This window comes from Heterocephalus glaber, unplaced genomic scaffold, assembly GCF_053883595.1.
Source record: "Heterocephalus glaber isolate CG9 unplaced genomic scaffold, H.glaber_assembly_v1.0 deba00001600, whole genome shotgun sequence".
Classification (NCBI taxonomy): domain Eukaryota; kingdom Metazoa; phylum Chordata; class Mammalia; order Rodentia; family Bathyergidae; genus Heterocephalus; species Heterocephalus glaber.
The window spans coordinates 18788805-18806927 of NW_028258372.1; the positions used below are offsets into that span (position 1 = coordinate 18788805).

The 18123-nt window shown below is 36.4% G+C and overlaps 1 protein-coding gene across 4 annotated transcripts in view; it reads right to left on the bottom strand.

Annotated features, from left to right (window-relative positions):
* Positions 1 to 10862: 10862 nt before the first annotated feature.
* Xpr1 (xenotropic and polytropic retrovirus receptor 1) overlaps positions 10863 to 18123 on the bottom strand; it is a 193932-nt gene continuing 186671 nt past the window's right edge. For all 4 annotated transcript variants that reach the window (XM_021265336.2, XM_021265335.2, XM_087194403.1 and 1 more), the window contains 2 exons: positions 16491 to 16712; positions 10863 to 13336 (listed from right to left, as the gene is read on the bottom strand). In XM_021265336.2, the coding sequence (XP_021120995.1) occupies positions 13276 to 13336; positions 16491 to 16712 (283 nt within the window). In that variant the 3' untranslated portion in view covers positions 10863 to 13275. The remainder of the gene's footprint in view (positions 13337 to 16490; positions 16713 to 18123) is intronic.

Below are 18123 nucleotides of genomic sequence, written 5' to 3' on the forward strand. Positions count from 1 at the left end.
TCCAGTCCATGAACATGGGCTGTCCATTTCTTTTGTATTCTCTTCCATTTCTCACCAATACTTTATAAATTATTCATCGTTGGTTAAATTTATTCCCAGGTGTTTTTATAGCTATTGTAAATGGGATTGGTTTCTTGATTTCTATTTCAGATAACCTGTTATTGGTATATAGCTACTGAGTTTTGTATTCTGATTTCGTATCCTGCAATGTTTCTGCATTTATTAACCACTTCTAATAGGTTTTTTTGAGGACTATTTGGGGTTTTTTTTGGTACTGGGGATTGAACTCAGGACCTTGTGCTTGCGAGGCAGATGTGGTGCCACTGAGGTAAATCCCCAGCCCTATTTGGGGTTTTTGATATATAAAACTGTCATCTGCAAACAGTGACAATTTATTTTCCAATTTGCATTATCTTTACTTCTTTCTCTTGCCTGATTGCTCTGGCTAGGATTTCCAGAACCATGTTAAATAAAAGTGGTAAAAGTGGGCATTCTAACCTTGTTCCAGATCTTAGAAAGCTTTCAGCTTTTCCCCATTCAGTTTATATGTCAGTTGTTGGCTTACTATAAAAATGCCCTTTGTTATATTGATATAAATTCCTTCTACATCTAATTTCCCCAGTGTTTTATCATCAAGAAATATTGAATATTATCAAATGCCTTTTCTGTATCTATTGAGATGATCATATGACTTTAGTCTTTATTCTGTTTATGTAGTATAGCACATTTACTGATTTGCATATAAATAATCATCCTTGTATCCCTGAGATGAATCCCACCTGATCATCTTTTATTCACTGTTGGATTTGATTTGCTAGTATTTTGTTGAAAATTTTTGTGTGTTTAGCAAGGATATTACCCTGTAGCGTTTTTGTTTTTTGAGGCAGGGTCTCTCTTTGTAGTTCTGGCTGGCCATGAACTCACTATGTAGCCCAGGCTGGCCTCAAACTCCTGAGTGCTGGGATTACAGGCATATGCCATCATGCCCAGCCACCTGTAGCTTTTTTGTAGTTATGCCCTTATCTGTTTTTGCTAACAGGGTAATAATGGCCTCAGAGAACATGTTTGGAAGAATTCTTCCCTACTTTTTGGAGCAACATGAGAATTGGTATTAGTTCTTCTTTAAATGTTTGGTAGAATTCAGTAGTGAACCCATCTGGTTCTGAACTTAAATGGGAGGACTTTTATTACTGAGTCACTCTAATGACTTGTTATTGATCTGTTCAGTTTTCTATTTCATCATGATTCAGTCTTGGTAAGGTGTATCTAGGAATTTCCCCATTGCTTCGAGGTTATTACATTTTTTTTTAGCATATAGTTGTTCATAATAATCTCTAATGATCTTTTGTATCTCCATGGTGTCAACTGTAAGGCCACTTTTTTTTCATTAGTCTTTTCTTAGTTGAGCTAAGGATTTGTCTATTTTGCTTATTTTTTCAAAGAACAACTTTGTTTTATTGATCTTATGTATTGTTTTTAGAGTTTCTGGTTTAATTATTTCTGCTCTCGTCTTTATTATTTCTTTTCTTCTACTAATTTTGGGTTTGGTTTGTCCTATTTTTCTGATTCCTTAAAATGCAAGGATAGGTTGCTTATTTGAAATCTCTCTACTTTTTTGATGTGGCTACTATAAACTCCCCTCTTAGTATTGCTTTTTTTGAATACCATAGGTTTTAGAATGTTGCATCTTCATTTGAAATTTTCAAACTTCCTTCTTGAGCTATTCCTTGATCCATTAGTTGTTCAAAGTAAATTGTTTAATATATATTTTTATGGTTCCCAAAGGTCTTTTTTTGTTGTTGTTATTGGCTTCTAATTTTATTAATTGTGGTCAGGAAAGACGATACACTTCCAACTTTTAAAAGATTGTTGACATTTATTTGTGGACTGTGATCTATTCTGGAGAATATTACACGTGCTGATAGAAAAAAATTGTGTATCCTGTAGTTACTGAATAGAAAATTCTGTTCATGTCTTGTTAGGTCCATTTGGCCTAGCATGCAATTCAACTCCACAATTTCTTTGTTGATTTTCTGTATGAATGTCAGTTGCTGAAAGTGGGGTGTTAAAGTCCCTAACTATTATTGGAGTTTATCTCTTTATGTCTGTCAATTTGCTTTATATATTTGGGTTCTTCAATATTGGGTACATGCTTAGAATTATTCCTTCTTTTTGAATTGACTCTGTATCATTATATAAAGATGCTTTTGAAATAGTCTATTTTACATCAAATACTTTACTGCTTTTGGTGTAGTCTATTTTTTGATGCAATTATGGATGGCTAACCTTCCTTCTTCTGGATTCTATTTACATGGAGTATCTTATTCCATCTCTTTACTTTCAGTCTATGTGTGTCCTTAAAGGCAAAGTGAGTTTCTTATAAGAAACATATAATTGGGACTTCTTCTTTAAAAAAAAATTTAGTCACCCTGTCTTTTAATTGGAGAATTTAATCATTTACATTGAAGGTAATTACTGACAGGTAAGGTCTTACTATAGGTATTATATAACTTGTTTTCATTGTAGTTCTTCTCTCTTCCTCTCTTACAGTCTTTCTTTGTGGTTAACTGATTTTCTCTAGTACTGTATTTTGGTTATTTTTTGTTTGTCTGTCTATTATAGATTTTTGCTTTGTAGTTATCATGAAGCTTACAGAAAAACGTCTTTTGACTCCAAATACTATTCCAAAAAACTATTTTGGAATAATAGCAAGTTAACATGATTATAAAGAATGAAAACAAAAAGAAAATACACTAATAAGAAATTTCTACCTTTGCATTCCATCCTCTCATTTTGAATTTTTGATGTCCCATTCTATATCTCTTAATACATCAATGTAGTTATTTATAGTCCTCATTCTAAAGATATGGTTTATGTACCATGCTTACAATATGACAGCACTCTGCACTTGTTTATAGAATTACTCTTACCAGTGAGTTTTATACTGTTTCATGTTTTCTTCTTACTCATTAATGTCTCTTTTAGTTTGAAGAATGTTCTTTAGCATTTTCTTTTTTCTCTTTTTTTATTTTTTGGAGACAAGGTCTGATTATGTAGTTCAATCTGGCCTTGAACTCACTATGTAGTCCAGGCTGGCCTGGAACTTGTGGTGATCTTCTTGCCTCAGCCTCTTGAGTGCTAGGATTACAGGCGTGTGCCACCACACCCAGCTTAGCATTTCTTGTAGAACAGTTCTAGTGGAGATATATTCTCTTAGCTTTTGTTTGTCTTTTTTTCCCCTTCATCTCTAATGGTTAGCTTTGCTTGAAAATCATATACCACTCTCTTGTGGCCTGCTGAGAAGTCTGCTGACAGATGAATTAGAGTATCTCTATGTATGTTTTCTCTTACACCCCTGAGAATCACTTTATCCTTCCTCCTTGAGAACTTGATTATAAGATATTTTGGTATAGATTTGGCTAAATTTGACCGATACATTTAGCCTTCCTTTACCTGGATATTTGTATCTTTCTTTACATTTAAGGAGTTTTCTGTTACTGTTTCTTTGAATAAACTTCTCTTTGGCTTTCTCAAGTCCTTCTTAAACTCCAATAACTTGAAAATTCGCACTTTTAATATTGTCCCAAAGTTTCTGTGCTTTTACTCATTTTTTCCCCTCCAAATGTGTATTTTCAAATAACCTGTCTTCAAGTTCACAAATTCTTTCTTCTGTTTGACATATCCTATTGATGCTATCATGTTTTTAACTTTGCTGAGTACTTTTTCAGCTCAAAAATTTGAGTTTTTAAAATAGCTTCCATCTCTGTTAAGTATTTCTGTTGGAATATTGAAGTGTTTGTTTTCTTCAAGCTCACTGCATTTTCTTAGAATACCGAGTTTAAATTCTGAGATTTCTCCCATATTGATTACTTCTCTTCAGTTTCTAGCACCTTTAAGTGAGGTCATGGTTTCCTGAAAGCTCTTGATGCTCGTTGGCACATGATGTCCTCTGGGCACTGAAGGATTAGGCATTTATTGCAGTCTAATTTGGCTTGGTTTGTGCCTGTCTTTCCAGAAATTCTAAGCCAACTGCTTATTTTCTCTGAGCCTGTAGTCACTTGCGCTATTTCAGTAATGGATGGTAACCAGGTTCAGATTTATAGGGCATTGTTAGTGGTGTCACTAGAGGACTGTATCAGTCACTTTCCTGATGCTGGGACAATACTTGACACCCACAACTTAAAGGAGGTTTATTTTGGTTGTTTTCAGAGGATTCAGTCCATGGTCAGCTGGCTCCAAAGCAAAAATGGCATGGTGGAAGGACATGGCACAGAACAGGTCCTCACATGGCAGCCAGGAAGCAGAGAGCAAAGGGAAGAGCTGCTACAAGCATACAGCCTTCCATGTCACACCTCTAGTGACCTGCCTCTTTTGACCAGGTCCCATCCCTGAACATGACTTCTGGGGGACATTTTAGATCTAAACCATAACAAAGGCAATCTAAGTTCAGGTTTGTCACAAATAGACTGTTGGTGTGCTCTTAAAGAAAATAGTAGAGTACACAGCAACAGTAATCTGTCCCCTCAGGTCTAGGGAGGGAGTAGGCCCATATGCCTTGTCCACTGTGGTCAGGCACTGTAGGATTCCACCTGGTTTTAGGCAGAGTCATCATGGATGCATCAGCCCCAGATTCCTGTCACAGCTGTGATCATCATGCTGCCAAGCTTTTTATACCCTAAGATAGTGATGATGAAGCTTTTAGACCTTTCAATAATACAAACAGCCCACTGCAGAATGCATGCCACAGGTTTCCCATCACTGCCCTAAACCTATAACCTGCCAAGACACTGTGATAGGACCCAAGCCCACGCTGTTATGTCTATGGGCTGCCTATTGCTGAGATGGAAATGTGGCCCAAGAACCCTGTAACTAGCTACAGATGGTGCTAGCTGGAACATAAATGCAAAAGCTGGGGCTGCATGTCTCCCCCCAGCACTAGGGTGTTCCTGAGGCTCTAATCCACAGTGAGGCCCAAGTGAGGGATGGGGGGGGGCATTAGAATCTACTCAGGATTACATTTCACTAGCCCAGCACTCAGTTCCAGAGCAAAGTCTTGTGCTTATGTTTTCTTACCCCCAAGTTAATCAGGTCTTCCAGCCTTAGGCAATGCTGCCTGTTAGTTGAGGCAGTCCTTTGGCCACCCAGGCTGGCACTATGCTGGGTTGTACCTGAGTCTCACAGCCACAGGGACCCAGGGAGTCTCAAGGGTGCACCAAGACCCATTAAAAAGCTGGCAGTGATGTAGGCTGACACAATTCTGTTCCACTGGGGCACAGGTATTTTCCTGATATTAGGGCAGTTCTAGATCCCCATTTGTGAGCACTGGCCTGGTGATAGCTGTGCTGTCCAAGGGTGGGCGATAGGTGGTAGACATAGACCCTTTTGCCACTATGCCCGATGCTAAGGTGGGTAGCCCCTAATTCTTAAAGCCATAGGGTTCTACATAGTTCCTCCTGGAAGGAGAGTGGGTATGCCCAGGACCCACTCAAAGGCAGAAATGACACAGTCAAAGTTTTGAGTCTGATGCTCTGCTTGATGCCAGAGCCAGTCTAGAGGCTCCATCTGTGAGCTCTGGCCTGTATATGAAGACTTCAATTTCTTTTCGATGCTGGGTCTTACTGTAGTGGGCCTGGCACTGAGCTCCAAGACAAAGCCCTGTTCTCTGCTCTCCTAGTACATGGAGTTTTGTTCCCAGCTCTGCCAACAAGGGCTAGGGGAAGGTTGCAGAGACAGTCAGACACCTGGCCTAATGAAGATTCAGGTGACACAGTCTGTAGGTAATGGTCTGGAGGAAGAATGGGGCTCTGCCCAGTTTTGGGTCTCACTGTGGCAGGCCTGGTACTGGGTTTCAAGTCTAAGGCCCAGCCTTAATTCTCTCTCCCTCTCCCAAACTGAGAGGCATCTCTGTCTAAGCTAGGTTGCTTAAGAGTTGCAAGAAGGGTAGCAGGGCCACCTCTATCCTTTCTGCTCTCTTACATGACTTTTTGTTACATTATAAGTAGGCACTGTGGTCTCTCACCTGATTTCTTTAACTCTTGTGAAGGCAGTTTGGTGAGTGAATAGCTGTATAACCTGATGTGTCTGCAGGGAGACCATCATCAGGATCTTACTCAGCCACCTTCTTGCCCTCTCATTTTTATTTTTAAAAGGGTAAGAAACCATAATAGGTTTTAATAGCTTCCTAGGAAGGGGTAAATAGTCATCTCTAAGTTAAGGCAGAAAACTCAGCTTACCATAGGGTGGGTGCTAATACCTATAGGAATTTGGCTTTTTTACCAGTTTCAGAAAAATAAATTTATTTCTTCTTGTCTCCATAAAACTAATGGTAATGAAACCAATTTCATTAATGTCTAGCACATATTAGAACCTCAATAAACACCTATTAAATTATTCTTTAAAAAGTACAAGAATTTCACAATTCCCCTAAGGGAACTAAAAAAAGAAGTTAATCAGAAAGTATAAAATTGATCATTATTTCTATAACCTTCAAAAATCTAATAAAAATTATCCATAAAACGATACGAACACTAAAAGTCTAATGATTCTGAGTATGTCTAAGATGGATGGTGAGAGAGTAGGTTCCTGAAACCACCTGAGATTGTAGACTTTGCTGCTAAGTGTTTGTCTCTTCATAAACAAATTGAGATGGCTTTTTTTTTCGGTACCAGAGATCAAACTCAGGACCTTGTGCTTGTGAGGCAGGCACGGAGCCACTGAGCTAAATCCCAGCTTGAGATGGCTTATTAATCCACATATAACTGCAATGCTACATATCTGGAAAATATAAGAGTAGGGGCATAGAAATGTTGAATATATATTATCAAATTGTACAAAGGAGTCTTAAGTGTCTAATGATTCATATATATTCACAGCCTATCCTGCCTTTGCTTTGGAAACCTCGTATTGTTAAATTCTTGTTTAGCCTAAACAGAAATATAGTAAAAACAGTGTGTGGTATTAAAATAAAAAGGCTTTCATGTTTCAGCCAGTGAATGATTTTTGGGTATATTCATGTTAGAATCAGTTAATTTATGATTTTTCCCAAACATCAGGAGTCCTAATTAGTGAGGAATTCAGCAGAAAGTGCTATGCTTCCACACAGAGCAGGGACGTGTAGTGATAACAAGTGTCCAGCTCACTAACATGTAATGACAGATTTAACCCAGTATTTGTGAGTAAAAAAAGCTGTTGCACTAATCTCATTGCTTGAGTCATACCTCATGTATTACCTGAAGAAAGAAGGCCATTTAAGATTATTTTTTAATTTAGTAAAATAATTTAAAAAATTTCACCATTGTATTGTTTGCCTTAGCCCATATACAAGTTAATCATAAGGGGAACCATATTCAGGAATTCAAGAAATCCAGAAAGAAAAACACAGCGACACAAACCATTTACCAGTGACAAAGGAGTCAGCAAACTGTTGGAAAACAGAGAGCTTGTAATAATGAAAAAAGGACAGAGTTTTGTAACCAATCACTTATTTTCTTTTAAAAACACATAACCACATTAACTTTTTGCTTTATACAACCATCTAGAAACTATAAAACAGTACCACATTGTGCATTTAACCTACTTATCAAGAAGGGAACTCCACATGTCATAAGAATACTACCCATATAAGGAAAAAGGAGACAGCTAATAGCATAGTCACAGATACAACATGAGTCCAAGCAAGCATCAATTCTTTGACGTCACCTTTTCTATTTACCAGAGTGGAGAGTAAGAAAGAAAGCAAAGGAGAAATAAGAAGGAAAGAAAGAAGCAACCACAGGGGACTAATCACAATCCATAGTTACTTTTGACAACTATAGCTCAGGATTTCATAGAATGGTATCATTTGACCAACACGGTGTGGAGGAGGGAGGGTGTGTGAAAGAAACACAAGTACAGGGACAGAGTTTGAAAAGAAAAATACATTTTTTTTTTTACCCTATTTCCTTCCTAAATACTCTTCATTGATCCATGCATCTGTGCTAACCCAGAAAATGGCAAAAAATTAATTTTCACAATGTGATAAATCTTTAAAAGTTTTGTTCTTTTTGCAACTAGAATGTGAGTGGCTACGTTTTTACTTTACACTTTGAAATAACGTCATGAATAATTACTCTTCAAGGATTTCCTACTATCTTGTACGGATGTGGATGATCAGGAAAGTGTAGGTAGGGACTTCAAAGGTAGTGACCAAGGGATAGTGAGATGGAATCCTTGCTCTTTCAAGTCCGCATCTTTCTAGTAGTACTGCAATCTGTCCTCTGACATGCAGTAGTACAGAGGAAAGGGGGTACAGGGGCAGTTTAGTCACATACCTGGTTTGAAGGTATACAAGATGCAATTGTGTAATTAACAGACCAAGGCAAAAAATAGGTTATTTGATTGTCCTTAGATTGATGGCACCATACAAAAATAAACAAACAAAAACTGAAGGTGGCACTGATTAAAATAAACCAAAAGTTTGCTACAAGGAAACATACTTAAGTTGAAAATTAGTATAATGATGCTCCTCTTTTCAGGGGAAACTCACTTGTCCCTTTTGCTTCCTTTTCCACTAGGAATTAAGAAAATATGTACTGGAAAGTTGTTTCTTAGGGCAAATCACTGTCAAGTTTTGACAATTCATACAAGGCATCATGAGCCATACCACAAAGCAGGCTTTTCTCCATTTCCAGGCAAAATTCTCCCATTGTTTAATTTAAACTTTTCCAAATTTAGTGAGATTTTACCTTTTCATATTTGGTAAATGGAGTGGGGTTAATGCTGGTTAGTTGGTTGATCTGTACCACTGAAAAATACACATTTCTTACTCTATAATAAAATGAACTCTATTGCCAGTTACCAAGAGTAACACTGTATAGACTTACAATGCAGAAAAGCTGGGAGACTGTGAGATTGAGTATGGACTGTATTTGTAATGCAGAAATATATATATTTAGAAAATCTTTAACTTACCTTGTTTTAAATAATTATAACAAGCAAAAATTTTCAATCAATTAGGTAAAAACATGAACTAGGGTAATAAAAGTGATTTACTCTTCTTTATCTAACTTTTCCCAAAGTTTGACCAGAACTTCAATTTCACAAGTCACTACTGATTTTTTGTAATGATACTAGCTTCTTATGAGTTGACAAAAGTAGTGATTTTTGTACTAGAGAGAGCCATGGATTCAATAAGATTATTTTTTAATCTAAGAAGTGATGTTAATTAAAAAAATTTAAATATATAATACTTACTTTTTTGAGTTAGGTAAATTTTATGCAAACTATTGCAAGAACAGTAACTTGAAACTCATTTACCAAATTAGTGTATTCACTTCAGAAAATTCAATATTTTAAAATAAAATAATACCACAGATTTGGTAATTTTCTAAATTACTTTCTTTACAATAAGAAATATTTCTAGTCACTGCTTAGAAAATTGCATTTGGGAATAAAGAGCTATTTCCTGAATAATGCAAAATGATCCAAAAAATGATAGGAAAATAAAGGAAGCTCTTCCCAGCAACATAACCACCACCAATAGAGGCATGGAGAGGCATCACCTGCATGTCTACAAACACACACTTTCCTGACTTGTTTCTGCTACCAAGGTCACCTAACAACTTCTTGCTCCTCTTATTAGCTTCAAAATTATATTACTCTCCAAGTAAATGTCTGCGTGCTACTTGTATGACTCAGTGCTAGATTATTTTTTTCTTTCTTACCTTGCCTTAAAAGAACTGCCTTCTCTAGCTGTGAATGTACTTTGGTGACACCATTGTGGAAAGATACAATGTTTCAGCAAGTTACTTCTAGTAAGAGGTCAGTTAAAACAGAAATTTCAGCTTTGAATACTGGGAGTGATGGATCCTACGAGGAAGACCCCACTTTCCTTTAAGAGTTCATGCAGGTTATTGCTGAGGCACTGGCGCTCTCCTCTCACACCACTGCTTCTGACTGAAGTTGAACAGTTTGCCTACGGAGTCTAATGGGTAAGTGCTGGAAAAATAGTTGGATGTGTGTTTTCAGCTTCTTTCCAAAAAAAAAAAAAAAATGACCATCTATAACCTAATGACTTAATCTTTGATCATCTCATTTTTTTCTGTATGACATGAACTTACCTATTATTCTTTGTAATGGTACAGGCAGCCTTAAATATTGGCACTCTTTTGTGCATAGCAAATAAACCATTCTTCTTTGTCTTCTAATTTCTCAATGTATATTAATGCTTTCAGTACTATCATAAAATAAAAAATGAATTTTATTCTTTTATTTGCACCTTCTTTTTATTCCTCTAAGGGAGTATTTTTAACTGATACTAAAATTGAGTGCTTCTCAAATAAAACTAGAATTTTTAACCCTAAAAGGAGATGAAAATTTTCTTTGGTGAGACTGTAAAATGACTCTGTCATACTCATCTCTTAAGAGTTCAAGAGTATCAGTGTATATGAGTTTCCAATGAAATTTTAGGTAGGACATAGCATTCACAACTGCTAGGGCATATAAAGTTGAGAAGTGAAAAATGCATATTGCCTTTTTGAAGGAAAGAATTTAAATATATACTTGTCTCCCAAACTTCCTTGATGAGGAAAAACCCTTTTTACATAAGCTGGGTGTTTAAATACATAGTTGCGCATCTGTCATGGTAAATGGAAACTTACTTAAGTCTTATTTTTTAGTAGACTATGCCAATAGCACAAACATATCAGAAAAATAATATGTTCTATCATAGTATTATCTATGAAAAAATAACACTGATTAGGGCCTAGAATCATAATAGTTGTAGAAAGACTAAACTGGTCATAAGATACTCTGAAATGAAAACATCAGGGAGTTGAAATACCAAAAGTTAACTGTAAGATTTTGTGTGTGTGTGTGTGTGTGTGTGTGATTATATAGATTTTTTTTTTTTTTTGGTACCGGGGATCGAACTTGGGACCTTGCGCTTGCAAGGCAGAGGTGGCAGAACCACCGAGCTAAATCCCCAGCCTGTTTATATAGATTTGCTAACAGAGAATGAAACTGACAACTCAAGTGGCTTTGGATACGCATTAGAGTACTGCCAATTTTATTTGTATAAGAAATAACTGGTCACTGATCATTCTCAATATACTCAGTAATAACTGCTGCTATTGCTTGACAGACCAGTGCTATTTCCCCATGTATTAATGTATAAAAAATAGAATAGTTAGGGGGAAAAAAAACCCTAAGTAGAAATAAATAGTGCAACCTTTAATCTATCAAGGGGCACTAAATTGTTACCACTGATTATTATAGTTTTCAATTTATTTAAAATTTTAAAAAGTAAACATTTTCTCTTCAGTTTTGGGACAAGGAACATGCTTGGCAAGTCACACACAAAAAAATAGGAGCCACAAAGTTAATATGATTTTTCAGGAAAAGTCTTGATTCAGAAAGGGAATGCATTTTGGAAGCTTACAGAATAAAGAAAGAAACTCCTTTTAAAAGAAACTTTGTCAGTTAACTGGTAGAAATTTGGTAGTAAGAGTAACTTTGATACAATTTACTAGAATTATGACAGGGATGAATAAAGATTTATTATATGCAGGGAAGAGCTGAATGCAAAAGTAGCGAATAAAAGGCCAATTAACTACACTTTTTAAAAACAACACAAATGTCAATAGCTGCCTTCTTATTTGTTCCCTTGTCTAAAATTAAGCCTTTGGAATCTCCGTCTTGGGGGGTATTTAAAGCTTTACTTTTTCCGGTTTTTATATTAATTTTACATTAACTTTGTTAAACACTCAATTTTCTTTTAAACCCAGGGCCTTGTGCATGTTGGGCAAGTGCTCTCAGAATTATATACCCAGTCCTAAAATGCTAAATTTAATGCCAATCCTATGAAGGAAAATTAAATGCCTTATGATCTTCTGATGAATCAAGGGAATTTAGGAAGGGAATAAATGAGATAAAGGTGAAGCGGTCATTGAACATAAACCATTAATAATTTTAACTTTCTGAGAAACATATTTCCTACGTATAACCAGATGTAGACCCCCAAAATTTTAAAAGCAGGTTTCTATTATGGGAGAGCATGAAATCCAATGTTTATCTTTTCAAACTGTTTAGGAAAATGACTGCCACGGTCTTTTGTATTAATGTAATATGATAATTTGTTCTACATGCTCAAAAAATATGGTTTCCTCACAAAGGACTTTTAATTTGATCAAATTCTGGCTAAAGGGGTGAGACGAGAGGAAAAACTAAGATCATGAAGAGTCTCTGAAGTGGCTCTGTCTTCCAATTCAGAGTTAGCAAAGATTACACTACAGTTACCCTACATGCTGACGAATAGTAAGATGTAACTTTAGCTGCTATGGTTGGAATATGGGCAAATGTATTCTGTCTGTTCAGCAAGAAAAAAAAAGTATCAGAACCTCTTACGTGAATTTCAACCAGTGGTAAGAAAATGTGTGGGATGCCTTGCTTATGGGAGAGAGGCTCAGAACTCTAAAGCAGCAGCAACTTAAAATTTAATAATAAAACTTTGGCTTGAAATTAAAAGCAAAGCAAAGAAAAAGTTAAACTGGTCTAAGTTGTCTCCTGAAAGAGGTATGTGGGACTGACCCTCATAAATAAATGCCATCCAGTATTAGTTTCCCCTGTCTTCTTTCATTGTTATCACCTTCACTGCATAGGAGTTATATCATTCTTTCATGGTTAAGTTTCATAAATAATGAGAAAACTTTATGTAACAAATACATCATATTTCCCGCCCACCCAACAACCCTCCCCCAAATAAGAAAAGTTACATCAAATTAAAAAGTAGCTTCGTGAATGAAGGTACTGCTCTAAGTTGCACTTTTCCTGCAAGTGCAGCCAGTGCCTTTGTGCTGGGTATGAAGGAAAGGAAAAAATTCTCCACGTAAACTGACAAAAATTTAAAAATCAATGTCCGGTTTTAACCAGTCAAAACCGGGCCAAACGGAAGCCGAGACATCTCGGTACTGTCCCATCAGAGGGCCTCTGCAATGCCTGTTCTTCATCCTGATAATGTGAACAATCCAGAGATACTGTTTTTGCCCTTAAAACATCCTCTGATTGGCAAAATGATGTAATATTTGTTTTAAAAATAGAAAATTAAAATTAAACCAGAAGAAAAGAAAAGAAACACAGTGAGCTTGTTTGGAGTCCATAGGATCCGATCTGGAAGAGCTCGGAAAATGTGTTATGTGTTTTCTCCTGTTTTCAGCTGAAAAAGGTACTAGAGGTTGCGTTGGTCAAGGAAAGAATTGTAGAGTAGGAAAACCAAGGATATTAATCTAGACTTCAGAGAATTCAAGTGTTAGCTTCATCATCTGTGTCTTCTATCAATACCTTAGTGTCACGAGCCTTGGATCTAGAGGAAGAAAAAAACCTTAGTCCATTATTAAATACAAACACATTTATTGTATTAGGCACATTTCCAATCTTACCATTAAACAGATGTCCTAAACAAGCCCTATCTACTACACCAGATGAATTATTCCTGGAGTTTCAATTTCAGGCATTATTGGAAAGACACTAAAAGGAAGGTAAAAGGTCATTTTCAACAGAGAAAGTAATAATTTGGAATAAGATGATCTGGTTTTCAGTACTGATTTTGATTTATAATTGTATATTTTTAACCTCTTTTAAGTGCCTGTTTCCATTTCTGCAAAGAAGGAATAGTAATAATACCTATTTCACTTAATATCCCTTTCACCTCATGGAGAGAGTGTGCACATCAAGTGAGAAAATGGAAAAAAATCAATAAGGCATTAAACAAACATAAAGAATTATGATAAGGATGAGAGAAGTATAATAACACTGATGTGTGCCTGAAAAACTAGGAGAATTAACCATCAGAAGGTAAGATCTAAGGAGAGGCAAGATAATTTGTCTTCTAATGGCTGGCACAACATGATGCAGAAGAGGGAGGAGACTCATTTCATTATGTCAGAGAGTCCAATAAAGATTAAACTGTTTAGTTTAATCATGATGAAGCATATTTCATCTCAACATTATCTACTGCTGTAACTATCCAACAATAAAATCAAGTGCTTCATATAGTTGTAAATTTCATTATCACTGCTGATTGTCAATCAGAACAAAATGATCATTTATTCAAGATGCTGTGCAGGAGATATTCCATTCTGAAACTGAATGAAAAAGGGGATTAGGTAACATTAAAATACTCTGCAAGTTATGAGACCCATGGGGCAAAAGAAGTATCAGAAAAAACAGGAGTTGTCATTCTTACTTGACAGAGGAGGAAACTGATCTGGAAAAAGGTTAAGGATATGCTAAATGTTGCATGAGTCATGAAGTCAGAATTAAACTCAGATCTTATTTTGGATTCCCTGCACTCTACATTGCACATAACCTGTTCCACTGTAAATGCCTTCCTCTGGTTGAAATCTAGTTTGCCAGTATTTTTCCACTAAACACCTGAAATTGAAAATAATCTATTGCCAAACAGCCTATTTCTGAAACAGAAATAGCATATGTTTAGACTGCCCTCTGCTGGTAACTAACAAGGATTAGATTTTCAAATCAGGAGCTCAACAAGACTACAGGATACATACAGCACCTACCCCCCAGCCCTTTGTGGTATTTGTCTTGCTGGGTTCCTTGTTATTATAGAACCACATTTCCTTCTTTCCCTCCCTCCTTCCTGACTGCCTCCCCTCCCCTTCTCCCTCCCTCCTTTTGATCCCAAAAATTGAATCTGGGGTGCTCTACCAACGAGCTACAATCCCCATCTTTAAAAAATTTCGAGACAAGGTCTCACTGAGGTCTTCCTCTTGTGATCTTTCTCTTGTGAGGCCTCATACTTGTGATTTTTCTGCCTCAGCCTCCAAAGTAGATGGGATTATAGACATGTGCATCCCACTAGCACCACACTGCTTTGGTGCTCTTCCTACTGACCTCCCTGACCATGCTTGTCTTTCATTTATTTTTCGTCTTGCCTAAGACTCAACTCCTTGTTCTTGTTTTTTTTCTCTTCTCCATCTTCTTTTTCTTTTTCAGTGAACTTCTAAAACGTTACCTAAAGCTTTGTCAAATTCTATTCTATTCTATTCTATTTTATTCTATTCTGCTATTCCACTGGGTTATGGATTACCACCTCCTGGTTTTTTTTTAACTTCCTTTAAAATGTCTCCTTTCATTCATTACAGTTGATTTTAAGTATTCTTATTTGAATCATTGTCCCATATTTAAAAATACTGCAATCACCTTTTAGTTGCTCTCTAGGTCTTTAGTTTTTCCTTTCCTAATATATCTTTGATAGTGTCATTAAAACTTCTAAGATACTACTTTCACGCCATTCTTCTAAGAAAAAATGTGATTCTTTGCCAAGCACTGTAGCATATTTCTATAATCCTAGTTAGGAGGTTGAAGAGGGAGTATCTCAAGTTTGAGTCTAACCTGGACACCTTAGTAAGAGTTTGTCTCAAAAGTAAAAAGGGCTGAGGATCTAGTTCAGCACTAGAGCACTTGTCTTGCATGAATGAGGTTCTGGGTTTAAGCCCCCACCCTGTCCCCCTCATAAAGTGATCATTTCTTGCCTGCAAGATCAAGGTTCCATTTTTCAGTCTTTGACAACGATACTTCCTTTAGAAAACTGCTCAACTTTAGTTTCCTCCTTCATTCCAATCTACCAGGCTATCTCTAAATTTCACAAGCAGTTACCATATATTCTATATTTATTGTTACTTCTGGGAACATACAAAGTCAATGACTAATAAAAATATTATTATAGGTATTTAAAAAGATAACAGCTTCTACTTATTAAGCTCTTTTTTTGAAAGAACTAATGTAACTTCCATGTAACAATGAATTTAATCCTTTTAATCTATAAGCAAGGACTATATTAATCCCAACTGACAGAAGAGAGGTAATATAGAGAAATTAAGGAATTTGGCTGAGGTTACATAGATAACAGGATACCAAAAAATTATAACTTGAAGGTTATTTGTATATAAAACATTCTGAGGGCCAGGGATTTAGTTCAGTGATTTCACTGCCTGCTGCACAAGTGCAAGGAACCAAGTTCAATCCCCCGTACTCCCCCCAAAAAACAAAACAAAAAACATACTGAACGGTCAAGTAAATCATTCTCCAGCAAATTCTTCCCTAGACCATATACTAATTTGTATACACCCAATTAGTAGGTAACATTTACTCTGTATGTACTCATTTAGACATTCAATAAGTTGGATATAAATTTGCTGTTTATTACTATTTTTTGTAGGTGAAATATGGTTGAATATCAGCAACTTCTTTTGGTTCAACTGGATAGCTTCTTAGCTTAAATGTTAATCCAGTGATAAAAACCAAAGATAGAACTGGGAGTAGTGGTGCACACCTGTAATTCCAGCACTAGGGAGGTTGAGGCAGAAGAATCACCATGAGTTTGATGCCAGCCTGGACTACATAGTGAGACCGTGGCTCAAAAAAAAAAAAACCCCAACAAAACAAAACAAAAAAGAAAAGAAAACATGCCTTATATAAGTGGAAGCTATACATACTGAGAAGCCAGGCGAGGCCGGCGCAGGGATATGCTCTGGTTGTACTTCCATGACCTATTCTTCTGGCGGTTTCGTACCCCATCATCCTGGTCCATCATTTGCTCTAGGAGTGTCTGATCATCTGCATTCAGGGGAGCCACAGAGATGTCCCTCACAGCACGAAATTCACCACAGTTATTTAGATGTTCATTCTCCAGGCGGAAGAAGTTCCAAACAAATCGCCTTAGCAAAATGGGATAGACAAACACATTAATTACAAAATGTCAACATACTTCTACTAACTACAAACCTCTAGAATATCAAGTTTTTATTCATGGAAACAAAACAAGGAATTAAAGACTGGAATATTCAATTGAAATAGAGAAAGATGGTGTAAGGATGGCATGGGGGAACCAGAGTGGACTATGCAAAATGGCGAGACTCTTGGAATATAGTTTAGAGTACTCATTATTTCACTTTATCCAACAAGTATTTATTGAATGTCTACTATAATGAAGGAAAAGGCAGTAAATGAGAAAAAGCCTTTGCCTTTATTCTGGTAGTGAAAGTAATCAATCAAGTGGTGAAAGTAATCAATCAAGTGATAAAAGTACTCTGAAAAAAACACAGGAATACTGTTGAAGGACTGATTAGGCAAAGTATCTCTGAAGTGATGGTTTTTAGCAAAAAACTAGAATAATAAAGAAACCAAGCCACATACAACTCCTGGAGAAAAGTATCCTTGGCAGAGGAAACAGCAAGCAATAGAAAGGCCCATGATGAAAATGCCTTTGGTGTCCTGGAACAACAGCAAGCAACTCAGTGGGGCTAGAGTGGAACAAGTGAGGTTAAAATGGCAGCAGATAAATATGGAGAGGTAGAAAAGGGTCCATCCACAGAAGACCTTATAAACTATGGTAAAGAGTTTAGATTTCAAGTTTGATGGAAAATAATGAGAGTTTGAACAAGAGAATGAAATGACTTATTTTTAAAAAGATCATTCTATTGGCTGAACACTGAATAGATCAAAGAGAGAAAAGAACAGCTGAAAGACAAACAGAAGGCCTTCGTAGAGTCCAGAAGAGAATCTTAGCCAAAGGTGGTGATAAAAGAGGTGATAAGAAACAGACAGACTACAGAATTATTTATGAAGATGAAGTTGATAGGACTTATTGATAGGGGATATGAGTAGTCTTTGGGTTTCTGGTCTGAATGAATGGTGAGCAGGGTTGTTTCTGTTAGTCTACAGCTGTTTAATAGCTAGATGAACATGATGAGCCTGTAATTTAAGGGAGACTTGGGGGCTAGAGATAGTATGAGGACAGTATTTCAAATCATTGGCTTAAAAATAATATAACTGGAAGGGAAAAGAGGGCAGAGGATTAAACCCAGGAGCTTTCTACCACTTACAAGCTTGGGAAGAGGAAGAAGAATTAGTAAAGTAACTGAGAAAGAAAAGCTGGTGGGACAGGAGACTGCAGTTTCTGGGAAGTCAAGTGAAGAAAGTGCTTTGCTGAGAGATAAAGTAAGATAAGTACAGAGAACTGATCAAAGGATTTAGCAAAATAGTGTAATCTAAGGGCTTTAATTCTGTGAGACTATCTAGATTCTAATCATGGCTCCATCACTTACTAGCTGTAACAGCTATGGATGA